General features: G+C 41.7%; 1 protein-coding gene across 1 annotated transcript in view; it reads right to left on the bottom strand.

The window, feature by feature from the left end:
• The window catches only part of STXBP3 (syntaxin binding protein 3), a 125,796-nt gene that overhangs the window by 82,083 nt on the left and 26,090 nt on the right, over positions 1-17,623 (bottom strand). The window contains exons 2-6 of the mRNA XM_082266129.1: positions 12,843-12,892; positions 12,335-12,416; positions 11,821-11,897; positions 6,493-6,568; positions 5,530-5,630 (exon numbers count right to left, since the gene is read on the bottom strand). Of these exons, the coding sequence (XP_082122255.1) occupies positions 5,530-5,630; positions 6,493-6,568; positions 11,821-11,897; positions 12,335-12,416; positions 12,843-12,892 (386 nt within the window). The remainder of the gene's footprint in view (positions 1-5,529; positions 5,631-6,492; positions 6,569-11,820; positions 11,898-12,334; positions 12,417-12,842; positions 12,893-17,623) is intronic.

Below are 17,623 nucleotides of genomic sequence, written 5' to 3'. Positions count from 1 at the left end.
TGCCACATGTAGTTCCACAGGATCTTCAGATGTGATTTGCAATTTCCTATTGATACAGGCATTGCATGCCCAATTGTGGCACTGAAATGGAACAATAGTTTGATCTAGGTTCTAGGAGGTGCACCGAATGGAAATTTAGGTGCCAAAACCAAAAAAAGCAGGATGCCCTTGGCCAAAAACCGAAACCAAAAATTACACTTTTTAAAAAATATATATATTATTTTTTAGATATAATTTATATTATAATTGTATTATATTCAACTAATTAATTAATATAAATGTAAATGAATATTAATTAAGGCTCCATGCACACTTGTGTTTTTCATAAGCTCAAAAAAAAAAAAAAATGCTAATAGCATTTTTGTAGCAGCTTCTAGTTGCTTTTACAAGCATTTAGATTTTAGGAGCATTAGCATTTAAATAAACTTTTTTTTTGCAGCACATGAAAAAAAAAGCAAAAAAACAAAAAACACAACTCTAAAAAAACTTTTTTTTTCTGTTCCTAGACACTGAAAAATTCTAAAAGCCTAAAGTAGTGTGCATGGGCACATAGGATAACACTATTTAGCTTCTAGGAGCAGAAAAAAAAAATGCTAGTGTGCATGGAGCCTTATTGTCAGCCATTATCGGCACCTCTAGATCAAGAAAAGCTCAAGACAAATGCATCTTTTTAAATTCTATGCATGTCTCCACACTGGTCCATTGATCTTCTGTTGTGGTGTTAAAAATCTTGCTTGCTGCATTTTTGGTCAGACAAAAAAAAAAAAAAAAAAAAAACACTCTTCCCCATTGAAATGCACTGAAAACGCAGCAAGAACGCATCAATAATGCACCTGTGATACGTTTTTGATGTGGTTTTGAGTAACATGACCTATGAAAAAACACACCATAAGCACAGTAAAATCGTGGCAAAATTGTGCGCATTTTCAGCACTTTTCTCTTTATCTGCAAAATCCCGAAATCATCATTGTCGGACGATATGTTTTAGTCGCCAAAATTTCGGTGCATCTCTAGCTTGATCTGTTATTCATGTCCACCAAGAGCAAGCACTTAACTACCATGCAGAGTTGCTGGACCCGATCCCGCCAATACAGAGAACTGCATGCATTTGAGACCTGATCCTGCCAATACAGAGAACTGCATGCATTTAAGGGCAGTGCTTGGGGGGGGGGGGGGGGTCAGGCCTACCAGGATCTACACATTCCACCTGTTACCCAGCACCCACAGTTGACCAAAGACATGAAGTCATCAACAGAAACAAAAAACCTGAAAAGAAGGAGAAATTTTCTAGGGCCTAACTCCTAAGAGCAAGGCAAGAAAGGAAACGCGTTACAGATAAATGGTTTGCCCTCTAGTAGGGGTCGACCATGGGTTGTGTTCTAATCTTCTGATTATACCTAGCATCCTACAACTGCAAGCGGAGCAATACCCAATATTCTTGATCTACTGATCTGGCTGTGTCTTTCAATGACCAAAAGAGACAGTTAACCACAGAACTCTAGAAAAGCTAACTTATGCAGCAGCTGTCAGAGCAGTATCAACTGTATGAAGTATCAGCTATATACAGTATACATTCTGTGTTCCAGCAGCAGGACTGGGTCTTCCCATCCTGCTTCCAGGACAAAATCGAGTCAGGCTGAGCACTGTTCAGACAATTACAGGAAGCTTTGTATTTTCTAAATGAATACAAGGCTTCCTCTGATTGGCTGAGGTAGAGAGGTGGGTGTATTGACGTCACAATCTCTACCTCAGCTGGAGAAAGTTGTGTACTCTTTTTTTTTTCCAAAAACATCTTTATTGATTTTTCGAAAAACAGAACATAGTACGCAAGCATGAATAAAGAACATGCACGTACAATATCAAATACATTGTTAACAGAACAGCATATGGTATGTAAGTAAAAGCAATAATAGAGTGAACTAGTTCAAACATGTCATTACCAGGCATTAAGCATGTATTTAAACAGTGTTTGCCCCCCCCCCCCCCCCCAGACAACCCAAATCGGGAACTACTGTGTCTAGGGTAGGGTGGCAAAGCATTATACCGTATAAAATACCCAAGGGAATAGAATATCCATGTTAGTTTTGATGAAGAAGTGGGTGAAAGATATGTGGTAGGCTTATCGGGATTGTTTGTAAACATCCGTGGTACGGAAGGCAATCCAGCTTGCCCAGGTCAAATTGTATTTTTCAATGGAGTCTTTGGTTATATGTATTAATTCTTCCATTGTAGTAATGTTGTCAATTCTGAGGTACCAATTCCCTTAATGAGGGTGGGTAAAGGGAGTTCCATATAACTAGGATGCACAACTTAGCAGCATTGATCATATGCATTGCAAGAGATTTGTGGTATCTCCTCGGTGGACCTGGTGCATAGTGTAGTAAGAGTATTGTGTCGGGGTAAATTCCAGATTGTAAGTAGTGACCTGAGAGATATTATGAACCTCTTTGCAGAAGGTCTGTATAAGCGGACACTCCCACCATATATGTAAGAGATTGCCTCTATCAAGTTTGCATCACCAGCAACAAGGAAGTTGTGTATTCATTGACAAATGCAAGGCTTCTTGTAAATAACTGAGCAGCTCTCAGCCTGACTATTTTGTTCCAGGTAAGGGATGGGAGGTTCCTGTCCGACTCCTGAAACAGTGCCATTTACTGTATGTAGCGGATGCTACACGCAGCAGGGGTCAGCACTGTCTGAACTGTATGCGTTAGCAAAGGAGATAGGTTGAACCAGCTTGGTCCAAGCAACTATTTACAGTTCACTAAAACATGAGAGTTGGCTTTAGGCTATCAAGCTGTGCACAAAAACATTTTTAACATCAAAATTAACAGCGTATATAGGCAGGAGGCAGTGAAGGAAACACTATATAATATATACAATTGAGCCTAGAGCTTCACCCTGCAGGTGTCAGTACCCAACACTCACTGGCATTTGTTTGTGTGCATTGCAAAAACAGAAAAAATACTGCATTTTCTTGCAGCACATCACAACAGGCAACAAATGTGCGCTCAAGCGCTGGATCCTTCTCATTCAATCCCTATGTAGAGATTAACAAGGTAGTCATGTTGGTGCCCAGCCTGGGTAACAACCATGGCTCCCTTTGTAAGTAAAAGTGGGGAAGTGAAAATATAAACCCAAGCACAGAAAGTATAAGTACTTGCAGAATTTACAGGTGAAAAAGAGGAAAAAAAGAAAATGAGTTCAGTCATCTCATCCAAGGCCTGGTAAGCTACAATATATTACATTTTAGTTTTGGGCTTAGATATGCTTTAAAGGCTAAGTTCACTTTAAAAAAAATAAATAAATGCACATTTTTTTTTTTGCAGGTAAAAAATAAAATGTGCATTTTTCTTTTTTAAAGGAGATTCTAAAGCATTGCACCAGTGATCAGATCGCAGGTGCAATGCCAGGCTCCAGCAGACAGTAGAACTGTCTGTCTGCCCATATGTTTGATACAGGCAGGAAGTTACTTAGTTGCAAGAAGATTCATTCACAAGCACCCCTGTAGTTCATGAAGAATTACTAGCGGTCAGCCACTTAGTTGTAGGTTTTTAATTTACAGAGCTCTGCGAATGAATGATGCAGCCTCTATAGGCAGAGGGCTGCATTGTTTTTAAATTGTGAGAGTGGGTGCAGAGAAGGGATCCCCTGCCTGTTGTCACAATGGGGGATTGAGTCGGGGTAGCATCATGTTACTAAAGGTGAACTTACCCTTCAAGGTATGCAATATTTATATAATATATACACACACACACACACACACACACACACACACACACACACATACATACATACATACAGTGGGTACGGAAAGTATTCAGACCCCCTAAAATTTTTCACTCTTTGTTATATTGCAGCCATTTGCTAAAATCATTTAAGTTCATTCTTCTTCCTCATGAATGTACACATAGCACCCCATACTGACAGAAAAACACAGAATTGTTGACATTGTTGCAGATTTATTAAAAAAGAAAAACTGAAATATCACATGGTCCTAAGTATTCAGACCCTTTGCTCAGTATTTAGTAGAAGCCCCCTTTTGATCTAATACAGCCAGGAGTCTTTTTGGGAAAGATGCAACAAGTCTTTCACACCTGGATTTGGGGATCCTCTGCCATTCCTCCTTGCAGATCCTCTCCAGTTGTCAGGTTGGATGGTAAACGTTGGTGGACAGCCATTTTTAGGTCTCTCCAGAGATGCTCAATTGGGTTTAAGTCAGGGCTCTGGCTGGGCCATTCAAGAACAGTCACGGAGTTGTTGTGAAGCCACTCCTTTGTTATTTTAGCTGTGTGCTTAGGGTCATTGTCTTGTTGGAAGGTAAACCTTCGGCCCAGTCTGAGGTCCAGAGCACTCTGGAGAAGGTTTTTGTCCAGGATATCCCTGTACTTGGCCGCATTCATCTTTCCCTCGATTGCAACCAGTCGTCCTGTCCCTGCAGCTGAAAGCACCCCCACAGCATGATGCTGCCACCACCATGCTTCACTGTTGGGACTGTATTGGACAGGTGATGAGCAGTGCCTGGTTTTCTCCACACATACCGCTTAGAATTAAGGCCAAAAAGTTCTATTTTGGTCTCATCAGACCAGAGAATCTTATTTCTCACCATCTTGGAGTCCTTCAGGTGTTTTTTAGCAAACTCCATGCGGGCTTTCATGTGTCTTACACTGAGGAGAGGCTTCCGTCGGGCCACTCTGCCATAAAGCCCCGACTGGTGGAGGGCTGCAGTGATGGTTGACTTTCTACAACTTTCTCCCATCTCCTGACTGCATCTCTGGAGCTCAGCCACAGTGATCTTTGGGTTCTTCTTTACCTCTCTCACCAAGGCTCTTCTTCCCCGATAGCTCAGTTTGGCCGGACGGCCAGCTCTAGGAAGGGTTCTGGTCATCCCAAACGTCTTCCATTTGAGGATTATGGAGGCCACTGTGCTCTTAGGAACCTTAAGTGCAGCAAAAATCTTTTTGTAACCTTGGCCAGATCTGTGCCTTGCCACAATTCTGTCTGAGCTCTTCAGGCAGTTCCTTTGACCTCATGATTCTCGTTTGCTCTGACATGCATTGTGATCTGGAAGGTCTTATAGACAGATGTGTGGCTTTCCTAATCAAGTCCAATCAGTATAATCAAACACAGCTGGACTCAAATGAAGGTGTAGAACCATCTCAAGGATGATCAGAAGAAATGGAAAGCATCTGAGTTAAATATATGAGTGTCACAGCAAAGGGTCTGAATACTTAGGACCATGTGATATTTCAGTTTTTCTTTTTTAATAAATCTGCAACAATGTCAACAATTCTGTGTTTTTCTGTCAGTATGGGGTGCTATGTGTACATTCATGAGGAAGAAGAATGAACTTAAATGATTTTAGCAAATGGCTGCAATATAACAAAGAGTGAAAAATTTAAGGGGGTCTGAATACTTTCCGTACCCACTGTATATAGCTTTAAAACTGCTCATGAACAAATTAAATTTTTGGCAGGCATACTTGTGAACTAAAGAATAAAATCAATTTATAATCACAAAGACAATTACCTGAGACTCTCTGGGGAAAAAAGAAATGTTAACTTCCTTGCACTTCTTTATGGTTTTGGGGGCACAAGATTTTAGCTTTGTAAAGAGGCTGTCAGGACATACTGAAAAGAAAGTAAAAAAAACAACAATAACATAATTCTAAACAATCATAAGCATGTCACTAGACAATATGACAAAAAAAAAAAAAAAAAGTTACAAAAAAAGGAGGAGTTGTCAGGAACAAATTAAAGAAGCAAGAAAATAATCACATGCCAGTTCTACATCATTGACTCTGTTGTCCTCTGTTACTTGTTCTGGTTTATCAATTGTACTTTTCAATACAGGTCACCCCTGGTTATAAAACTTTGTTAGGCATAAATGTTGTGACTTTTTTTTCTATATGCGGCCCAGGTCCTTGCTAAGTTATAGGGGACTCCTGGGTATTACATGTTACCCTACCTATCCCTAGATACATTTAAATTATAGTGGCGAATTTGACTAGGTTTATTGTATTGTGAAGATTTTTGCACTGCTATATTACCTTCTAGTTTTTCAGGGCTCAGTGAATGAAAGCATTTAAGTAAGATACAGCCAGGCAACTAGCACAGCCAGACTTCTCTCCCTCCTTATTTAAACAGATATATTTCTACCAATACATCAGAATATATCCTTGCACTCAAAAGGCAGCAGTGAGGGCCCCAACTAGCAAGGAAGTAGACCATGGGGAAGGTTGTTTTGGGAATTTTCCCTTCTACCATGTTTGGTTTTCAGGTATGCTGGTCAAAGATAAAATTAGAGGGCTTGGGAGTTGTCAATAGCCATAGAGGAGGCAGGCCTCTTCTATCTGTTGGTGCATTTGTTACTCAATAAAAAGGCACTATATCCCAATGACTTTGATGCCCCAGTACATTGGAGGCAAGACTATGTAAATCACAGTAGAAAAAAATATTTTAGCTGACTGTACAGCAACTAGGTAATACTTACCATCACTGAAGTAAACATAAGAAGACTTGTATTTGCACTGTTTGGGCTTAAAGTCATTCACCAGACAATCAATAGACTGAAATGAAATGAGAAACATTTTAACCATAGGCCATGTAAGTATTATATATATATATATATATATATATATATATATATATATATATATATATATATATATATATATTTGTAAAGTCATCTTTTATAAGCATGCGATGTAACATTGTAGTAAATATATTCTATTCACTATCGTAAAAGTTATAGGGACAGAAGAAAAAAAATAAAGATTTTTGGTTCACCTGGAAAATCCTTTTCTTGGAGAACCTCACAGGACACAGGGTATCTTCATCTCCATTATAATAGGGATGTCCCAAAGCACTGAACATGAGGAGGGCAACACCGCCACTAGACAAAAGGCCTCAAACAACTAAAAACAGAATAAGTCAGAACCTTTGGCAGCAGCCTGCAAAACATGCCAACCAAAAGGTAGCATCCTCAGCAGCTCTAACATTCACTTGGTAAAACTTCATAAAAAGTATGAAGTGAAGAACAGGTAGCAGGTTTACAAACTTGAGCTACCCAAGCCCGATGACAAAAAGCCCAGGAGGCACCTACTCCTGCTAGAATCAGTTGTCACTGATAAACGGTGGAACTTTTCCCCTTGTACCATGAGCTTAACAAAATAAACTGACACCCCTCCAGAGATGGTAGATATGGAAGCTGCGTGACCCACTCTTGGGCATTTCAGAAGCACAAAGAGGAAATCTAAATGACAAAATGCAGAAGTCCGCTTTATATAATGCCTGACAGCATGCACCACATCCGAGGTGTGAAGAGCCTCGTTTCCTGGATTTAAGGCATAGGACAGGAGAACGTCAATACAATGCCCTGGTTGAAGTGGAACAAAGAAACCACCTTTAGGTAAAATAGGACAACTGAGGCCATAAAACCACCTTACATGGAGGAGCACCCGGAACAGTTCCTTGCAGGAAATGGCAGCCAATTCAAAGGCTGCGAGCTGAAGTAATGGCAACCAGAAAAGTACATTTTCCAAAACAGGACGACCAAAAGGAACATCCCACATGGGTGCAGAGATTTCTGCAACACAGAAAGTGCCAAGTTGAGGTCCTATGGAGTCAATTATGTCTTAACTGGTGGAACAATACACGTGATGTCTTGCACAAAGGCCCACGCCAAGAAAAGCGAAGCAGTCCATTTCTGAAAAAGGACTGACAATGCCTAAATGTGACCTTTATTCATACTCAAGGGCAATTCCAAATCCACTTCAGTTTTTAAAAATGGCAGGATATGACCAACTACATACTTGCAAGGATGAAAACCCCCAACCTCACACCAGGCAAAAAAAGGACTTCTAAGTCTTGTTGTAATTCTTTCTAGAGGTCACCTTCCTAGACATCAGCAGAGTAGGAATTCCCAAATCGGAGTCTCCTCTCTCCCTTCCCTGGCTTCAACAACCATGCCATTAAAGCCAGCGACTGTAAAGAATCTAAATTTGGACCTTGCGACAGGCATTTGGGTCGACCCGGATGGCCCAAGGGTCGTCTGCCGACAGGATTACAAAATGTTGGGGAACCAAGTTCTCCTAGGCTATGCTGGAGCCATCAGAATCACCAGAATTCTTTCTACTCTAATCCTGCAAAGAAGACACAGTAGAAGCTATAACTGCAGGGAGGCATAGATTAGGGAGAACAGGTCCTATGGTGTCACCCCAGAGCATCTACAGCAACTTGAAGACCTCAGAGCAAGGTATTTCTCCAGAGGATCACTCTTGCTTTGACGGTATCCAGGATCAGGCCCAAATTCTCTAAACCCTGCGCTGGAATAAAGGCACAATTTTGAAAATTCAGAACATATTCAAAGCTCTCCAGAGTGCACCATTTGGGACACATTGGTCTCCAGAAGACAGTCTCCTTGAGGTAGAAGATGATCGACAGCTTGCAAGAGTACAAATCTTTTTGTGGATTCAAAGAAACATTTGAGTGAGTGGGGGTGCCCCTTCACTGGAAAAAGGCCTGGTCCTTTGACTTCGAGGGCTTGGAGTACATTTTTGTGTAAAACTGGGTCTGGGGTTTTGACTTGGAGCCTGCAGCCTGAGAATGGGAAAAGGAATGCTTCTTGGAAGGAGAAGCAGGTTGTTGAACTGTAGCTACTGTTTGCTTTTAAAATGGTTACCTTCAGGATAGAATAATCAAAAGCAGGACAGAATGTTCCCCTTGAAAAAGGTAAATGTTTCACGTTTTTGTAAAGCATATCTGCTGACCAACAATTCAGCCAAAATGTGCTGCCAATGTGTATGGATAAGATCCCAAGATGCAAAAGCTGCTGAAGAGTCCTTTAAGGCACCCAAAGAAATACTAAGATTACTCAAAACCCCACCAGAGCAAATAAGGCCTTGACTAAATACTCCAGAAGTTTGTCAGATATTCTAAAATACTGGGACCTTATCCACTGGGCATGCAAGTCTTGTTGAAATACGAAACTGTCAGAACCAAAGACATACTACTCTTAGTGAACTCTCTCTCCAAAGGATACTGCTGAGCAAACCTTTTTGGTGGAATAAACACCTTGTCAAGGTGAGTCCCTTCCAAAAAAATCCAACAAAGCATCCTTTTAAATAAGGATAAACAGCAAAAGTTTCAGTTGTGGAGGATGGCACAATTCAAATCCTGTAACCTTTGGAGTGCAGGATTCAGGAAGCAGTAAACTTCAAATGACTTTGAATAACTTCTGCAAGAAAATAGAAATGACCCTTTGGTCTGGGATAAACCCTGACCCTGGGGTTCCTCAGGAGTAGATCCCATGGATAAAGAGTCTGCTGTGCCCTCATCTACCACAACAGTCTGGCTTTCCTCAAACTTGTCCTCCACTGTTTCGCTTTCATTAATGGGAGGGAGGAAAGGGGGAACAATTCCGCTTGCAACCAAGGAAATGATAGATGGGAATTTCTCCCTTCAAACACTGTGCTGGGGGAAGGTGCCACATAAGTAGCAGAAATGTCACCGAAAGTGACGCGAAGTTCCGGTCCCGACACCATCTTGCTTCTCCAACAGCGAACACGCTGCCCAGTGGCCACCCTGGACCGGTGTAAAGTGCAAGGGGACCAGGGGTGCCGCATACTGGGGTCCAGGAAGCTGCCGCTCTCCGCATGCAGGGGGCGGCCACCACCGCTCTACAGGCGTCCAGAAGGGTAGCTGTGGCTAGCCTAGAAGATCCGCTGCTCCAGGTACGATGGGGGTGGGGGGGGGGGATACCATTGGCCTCCTGACAGCCGGGAGGATGGTTGCAGACCCCTAAGTAGGGGAGAAACCTCAGGCAGGGGGCCAGCTTGCCCCAATGTGCTGCCCCTGACTTGCACTGCCCAAGGCTTGCTGAGCTGGATGGGAGGCTGGTCAGGGAGCCTCCTGCAATTAGCACAGAGACTGAAAAAATAACAAACAGATGTATCTCCTGTGGGTCCGGAGGAAACACAATCAAACTGAGGCAGAAGGTATGACTGGCTTTTTATAGTGGTGGACTAATGCGTTTCCTGTTTCAGGTGGGAGAAGCCCATCTCTCAGGTGCTGCCCTGGAAGACTATTAGAGAAAATTACAAAAATCGCCGTTTTATCCTTCAGGACCTCTGCTTTTAGGAAAATATAATGTTTGGGGGTTCCAAGTTATTTTTAATATGCATGTAAAGATTGTCAAAATTCCCCCAGATGGCACGTGGTTAAAGGAAATGGAATTCTCCATTGCAGTGTGACGTGACATGTGAAACTTGGCAGCAAAGCATTCAGCCCCTGTGGTGAACCCAATAAAGCAGAATCCTCCAACTTAAGCAAATACAACTTCTGGCATTTGTTCAGCATGCTCACCTTATTAATAGGCTACCACTTTTCTTTAATTAACTCCTTGATTTCCAGGATGGGAGTGAAGAGAGAGCATTTTTCAGAACAGGGCAATATTTATGAACCTCTCCTTGCTGTGGATTACCATTTTCCCGCTCAAAAAGCTTACTTTACTACAGCAAAAAAGAGGACACCATTGAAAAGTCAAAAAGGTAAGGGCTCAGACTTGTTCCTCCAGCTACTGCTAATCATCACCACCCGACGTGTTCCTGAAACATCAAGTGGTCCAAATCGGCTTATGCTGGGGCTAAAACTGCCGCTAGCTTTCTGGATGTAGGGAAATATTCTTGGTCAAAACCATTGCATACTTTCTTTTGCTGCCATTGGCACCTCCTGCAAATCCAATTATTTACCTTAAGAGAGTCTATTTGGGTCTGTTCACACGTGTATTACATAGTTAGTCAGGTTGAAAAAAGACAAGTCCATCAAGCTCAACCATCTAGCTAAAGCTTTAAGAATGCTTGATAAATTCCAATGAAAGTGTCGCATTTCTAGTAGGAGTGGTGCGATAGCAGATATTTCTGTGAATTGTCTGCAAGATATACTTTGATCTCTTTGGGTTTGGTCTAGCTCAACTTTGCTGACACAAAGCTTTGACATGGGCAATAATGCTCAATGCCATTGCTCCTGCCTGGCACGGTCAGTATTGCTGGCTGGCTTTGCCTGCACACAGAAGCAAATGGTGTTACCACACAACTGCTCTGTAAAAAATAGAAAGTGGATGGCGCTACACTGTCCTGTTTCTCCATTTTTTTCCCAGTGCATTAAGATACAAGGACCTCTACTGTGTCTCCCCTAGCACCAGCTAACACTTTATAAATGCTTCACTAACATGAAGCACAACACAAATCTGAAAACGACTAAATAACTTGGGTCAGTCCCTAACAGGGCCCCCAACTAACCAGTTGCCCAAAACAGGCAGCTCTTAGGAAATTTTTACTGTATCATCTGCAATCAGCATTTTCACCAAGAAGTAGGTTCCCGCAAGACAATGTGTGTGAGAGAGAGAGAGAGAGAGAGAGAGAGAGAGAGAGAGAGAGAGAGTCCAGAGCATTAGTCAGCCTGCATAAATGCCTGTGGGCAGCTGAGACTAATTAATGAAGTCTTGCTACTAGGTAAGATTTGAAACTAGGAATGAAGGCTTTATTCCAACCAAAGCTCTACAGAGCCTCTAAGCCCCAGGACCCAGAGCAGAACCTTTTAAGACCAGAGGAAAAATAAATAAATAAAACATTTTCTCCACATCAGACACAAACCCTGGAGAGCCCTATACATGTGTATGTGAGAAGCCATATACAACATATTTCTCCATCATATATTCACCATATATTCTCTGGTATATAGAAAAGAATGCTGAAACATTATTTGCATTAAAATCCTTACAGGTTGAACATTTAAAAAAAGTAAGTAGGTAAATACAAACCTTCTCATTTGGTGAAATAAAATAAATTGCTTTCAATTCTGGAACCGGTTGCCTAATTTTATAGATGTCCTCTACAACTAGGGATATAAAAAAAAAAAAAAATAGGTTAGATTTTGAGTTATGGCATTTGTCAGAGAACAAGCGTCAAATGTTCAAATGCCACCAAAAGAGCTTTAGAACAAAAAGGGCTTTAGAACAAAAGGGCAGTATTGGTTCTGTAGATGCAGATCCCCAAAATTTGGTGAACTACCATCTTAGACAGTTGTCACTAGACCATTTGCAAGCATTGAATGGATGATTTACCTCTTGCCCTGATAACTGGTAATTTCTGCACAGGTTTCTCTCTCGGTGACCACAGTCACCAGCATCATGAAAAGGGTGAAAAACAAATTTACCCTGACAAATTGATGACTTTTCACCCAATTAAGCACACTACATCACAAAAAGGAACTGTATTTATTCCTCAAATAATTCTGCTGCAAATTTCCAAAATGTATTGATGCTCTGCTTTTACCTGTGATGCCTTCTTGGAGCAAGTCCGTCATTTTGCAACATGACGTTAGCAGGCTGGTGGTAAACTGATCTAAGAGTAGAATCTGAATAAAAAAAAAACAAAAACGCACAATTTGTCTATGAGTTAGCAAGTGGTTTTGAAAACAGTTATCTTGCAGCCTTATTTAGCAAGGCAGTACAAAGAGTAATAACAAGTAATAATAACCAGAATTAATATATTATAATCAGTATTTTGGCTGGCCAAACACTGCAACTTAATTATTTTATTTTTGATTATCAGAGCTACAAATTATTTACAGTGTTCTATCCACGTCTGTTGGATAAAACTCCAACATAAAAGTGCTAATTCACAACTAACATGGCTCCACTTTGAAGCAGCCTTTATAAAACAAATTCTCAAATGAGGACTGCATCCTTCATACATCAAACTACACAATACATACTCCATGAATTAGAATATAAAGGGGTGAAACAAAATAGATTTACTTTTGTTTGAGAAACCAACTTACCTTCCATTCATCTTCCTTTCTACAGTCATCTAAAACTTCAGTTTTGATTTCTGCAACACAAATAATTTTGATCAGCATTATAAATATGATTAATGTAAACTTCTAATACAGATGTATTAAACACTAAAAAACAGTTAAAGCTCACTGTAATAAGTCTGAAACACCACATGGAAAAGATAAATTCATTCTGAGGATTTAACATAGTTCAGGCATACAAAAGTAGAAAAACATCACTCTAGAACAGCGTTTCTCAACCTTTTTTCAGTTGAAGCACCCTTTAAATTTATGGACAGTCGTGAGGCACCCTATTCTAAAATGTAAAAAAGCTATTCTAATAGTTTTACATAATTCAGCAACATCCACACACGTAGGACATCCAGCGTTAGAGGTGATTTATTCTTCCAAAGCAAGTACACTTTTGCACACTGCTACTGACTAGTATTCCAATGTTTCTTTACTCCCTTAATTTCTCTCTATCATTCAGCTAATGTCACCCCAGTGTTGAGGGAGAGGGGCAGAGAAGGGTCAAACAAGGATGCTGTGGAGGCAACAGGCATCCTCATGAACTGTTGAGGTCACTGGTTGTTAGGATGAAAGTGTCTAGAAAGCTCTAGAAAATACATCTACATTATCAAAGTGCATTAGCTTTTAGGACACCTTAAAATTAGGACACCTTCTAGACCATCTGCACAAGGTTTTTTTTTTTTCCCCCTTTCACAATTTTGTCATCTGGTTCATTTTGTTGAAAAGAATAAAAAGCAATACTCCAATACTCCCCTCCCCATGATTCAGTGATGTCCTCAGCTTCCTCCTCAAACACTGGTCCCTCTTCTGTGTTGAATGACACTTTGATGCTGGATGCAACTGACAACCGATTTTTATTAATTTCTTCCCTGTGGGGCTTCCCAATGTACCATGACATCATGTTTTTTAGAATGGCATCCCCCCTTTCCCAGCCATATTTACCTCCAAGGATGCCAAGCTGCCAGTGTCCCCGCAACCACTCCAGCAGTCTGGGGATTTGAAATTCCTGCTCTTCTTTTACTTCTCTGTGCAGCCCTTCTGGGACACACCAGATTGATTCACTGTGATGGTGCTGACCAATAAAACAGCTTGTCTGTCCAAGAAAGTGCAGAACAAAGAGGGAGAGGATCAGGGATTTTAAATCCCCAGGCTGCTGGAGTGGCTGCAGGGACATCAACAACTCAGCATCGCTGGAAGTAAGAACAGCGGGGACCAGGAAGGTGGGGAGGATGTCTTGTGTTTAAATTTTTTTCTGTGAACATATTAAAAAGTGTATGTAAGGCTTAACATATTTGTGGAATAGTTTTTTTTTTTTTTTTTTATGTTACGTGTGCCTGAACAATGACCTTTATGGCACGATCACCAGAAATTTAATAAAATTTGCATATATAAAAGAAAATGATTATATTACACACACACACACACACACACACACACACTCACAAAAGTGAGTACACCCCTTACATTTTTGTAAATATTTTATATATCTTTTCATATGACAACACTGAAGAAATGACACTTTGCTACAATGTAAAGTAGTGAGTGTACAGCTTGTATAACAGTGTAAATGTGCTGTCCACTCAAAATAACTCAACACACAGCCATTAATGTCTAAACCGCTGGCAACAAAAGTGAGTACACCCCTAAGTAAAAATGTCTAAATTAGGCCAAATGTGACAATATGTTGTGTGGCCACCATCATTTTCTAGCACTGCCTTAACCCTCTTGGGCATGGAGTTCACCAGAGCTTCACAGGTTGCCACTGGAGTCCTCTTCCACAACGACATCACAGGGCTGGTGGATGTTAGAGACCTTGTGCTTCTCCACCTTCCGTTTGAGGATGCCCCACAGATGCTCAATAGGGTTTAGGTCTGGAGACATGCTTGACCAGTCCATCACCTTTACTATATAGAAAAATAAGTCGCGCTGCGTGATGTGGGTAAAACAAATAAATGTCCAAACAAATGTGTCCCAAATATCAAGTTGAACGACGTTGGAAACAAAGAGTAACTCCACAGTCTCTTTAGGAAATGCGCTTACCAAATAGCCATTAAAAATCAGCAAGATTCATGAGCCAAGGTGTAGTCACAGATCTGGGAGATTGGAGTGATCAGAGTCCTCAACGAATGGTGTTAGTGGTGTACATAAAAAAGAAAAACTTGCATAGTGTGATACCGTACAAATAATGATCAAATCATAAGTTCCACCACCAAGGGAAATCCCTTAATTGTGCAGCAGCTCACCAAATAGAAGAAATAGTGATCAGTGAAACCAAGTATAAGGGAGCGTAAAATAGAGGAAGGAACCTCCACCAACTGCAAAGCCTCTTACCGAAGTTAAAAAATGCAAAGCAAGGTCAATCCAAAAGAGAACCAATAGGCCAAAAGAATCACTCAGGTGGCACTGCAAGCCTCTTACCAGAAGAAAAATAATCTGTGCAGTATGATCTCTTTATCGCATTCCCTTCCCTGTGAAGGGAATGCGATAAAGAGATCATACTGCACAGATTATTTTTCTTCTGGTAAGAGGCTTGCAGTGCCACCTGAGTGATTCTTTTGGCCTATTGGTTCTCTTTTGGATTGACCTTGCTTTGCATTTTTTAACTTCGGTTAGAGGCTTTGCAATTGGTGGAGGTTCCTTCCTCTATTTTTCGCTCCCTTATACTTGGTTTCACTGATCACTATTTCTTCTATTTGGTGAGCTGCTGCACAATTAAGGGATTTCCCTTGGTGGTGGAACTTATGATTTGATCATTATTTGTACGGTATCACACTATGCAAGTTTTTCTTTTTTATGTACACCACTAACACCATTCGTTGAGGACTCTGATCACTCCAATCTCCCAGATCTGTGACTACACCTTGGCTCATGAATCTTGCTGATTTTTAATGGCTATTTGGTAAGCGCATTTCCTAAAGAGACTGTGGAGTTACTCTTTGTTTCCAACGTCGTTCAACTTGATATTTGGGACACTCATTTGTTTGGACATTTATTTGTTTTACCCACATCACGCAGCGCGACTTATTTTTCTATATGTTATTTAGGGTGTGGTCGCACTTGAAGTCGCTGCTTTTCTGATTTTTTGTTTACCTTAGCGCAGTTATTTTCCTTTACCATCACCTTTACTCTCAGCTTCTTTAGCAAGACAGAGGTGTGTTTGGGGTCTTTATGTTGGAATACTGCCCTGCGACCCAGTCTCCAAAGGGAGGGGATCATGCTCTGCTTCAGTATGTCACAGTACATGTTGGCATTCATGGTTCCCTCAATGAACTGTAGTTCCCCAGTGCTGGCAGTACTCATGCAGCCCCAGACCATGACACTCCCACCACCATGCTTGACTGTAGGCAAGATATACTTGTCTTCGTACTCCTCACCTGGTTGTCGCCACACACGCTTGACACCATCTGAACCAAATAAGTTTATCTTGGTCTCATCAGAGCACAGGACATCGTTCCAGTAATCCATGTCCCTAGTCTGCTTGTTTTCAGCAAACGGTTTGCGGGCTTTTATGTGCATCATCTTTAGAGGAGGTTTCTTTCAGGGACAACAGCAATGCGTCAGACAGCACTGATAGGCTGACCCCCCCCACCCCTCCAACCTCTGCAGCAATGCTGGCAGCACTCATACGTCTATTTCACAAAGACAACCTCTGGATATGACGCTGAGCACTTGCACTCCCCTTCTTTGGTCGACCATGGCGATGCCTGTTCTGAGTGGACCTGCTAAACCGCTGCATTGTCTAGGCCACCGTGCTGAAGCTCAGTTTCAGGGTCTTGGCAATCTTCTTATAGCCTAGGCCATCTTTATTTAGACTAGAGGAACAATTCTTTTTTTTTTTTTTTCAGATCCTCAGAGTTCTTTGCCATGTTGAACTTCCAGTGACCAGTATGAGAGAGTGAAAGCGATAACACCAAATTTAACACCTGCTCCCCATTCACACGCCAGACCTTGTAACGCTAACGAGTCACATGACGCCGGGAGGGGAAATGGCTAATTGGGCCCAATTTGGACATTTTCACTTAGAGGTGTACTCACTTTTGTTGCCAGAGGTTTAGACATAATGGCTGCATGTTGATTTTGAGGGGACAGCAAATGTACACTGTTATACAAGCTGTACACTCACTACTTTACATTGTAGCAAAGCGTAATTTCTTCAGTGTTGTCATATGAAAAGATAATAAAATATTTACAAAAATGGGAGAGGTACAGTCACTTATGTGAGCTACTGTATATATATGTATGAACTAATAGCTTAACATCTTGAGTAAAAGGGAATGCATGGGGGCGTGGCTAGGTCATGGCGGTGCGAGGACGTTTGACTCTGGTGCTCCCTGGCCCCCCTGATCGGCTAAATTGATCGTTACCTGGCTGTTTTCTAGCTGACATGAGCTCATATAAGCGGCAGAAGAACAAATCCACCTCCAAGGCTACTCCGGCGGCCCCGATCCGTTCATTCTTCCCGGATTCTGCTACCCCGGTGCTGCGGAAGCTGGTGGCGGGCCCGCGTGGCAGTATCGATCCGACGGCGGTGTCCCGGTCGGCACAGGTGGCATCCCCTCCGGCTCCCCTGCCTGCTATGGCTTCCCTGAGCCCCTTGCAGCTGTCCCAGTCGTCCTCGGCTGGAGACCCCAGTGAAGAAAGGGACATCTGGGCTCTGCTGCGCTCCCTCCCCACTAAGATGGACATGGAGGCTCTGGTAGCGCAAGTCACGGAGCAGCATAAGAGGGACTTCCAAGTGCTGACCGCAGAAGTGTCTC

This window comes from Pelophylax lessonae (assembly GCF_965119305.1).
Source record: "Pelophylax lessonae genome assembly, chromosome: 8".
In the NCBI taxonomy this organism is placed as follows: Eukaryota; Metazoa; Chordata; class Amphibia; order Anura; family Ranidae; genus Pelophylax; species Pelophylax lessonae.
The sequence above is the reverse complement of the archived record's forward strand: the minus strand, read 5'-3'. Positions and strand labels throughout refer to the sequence as shown.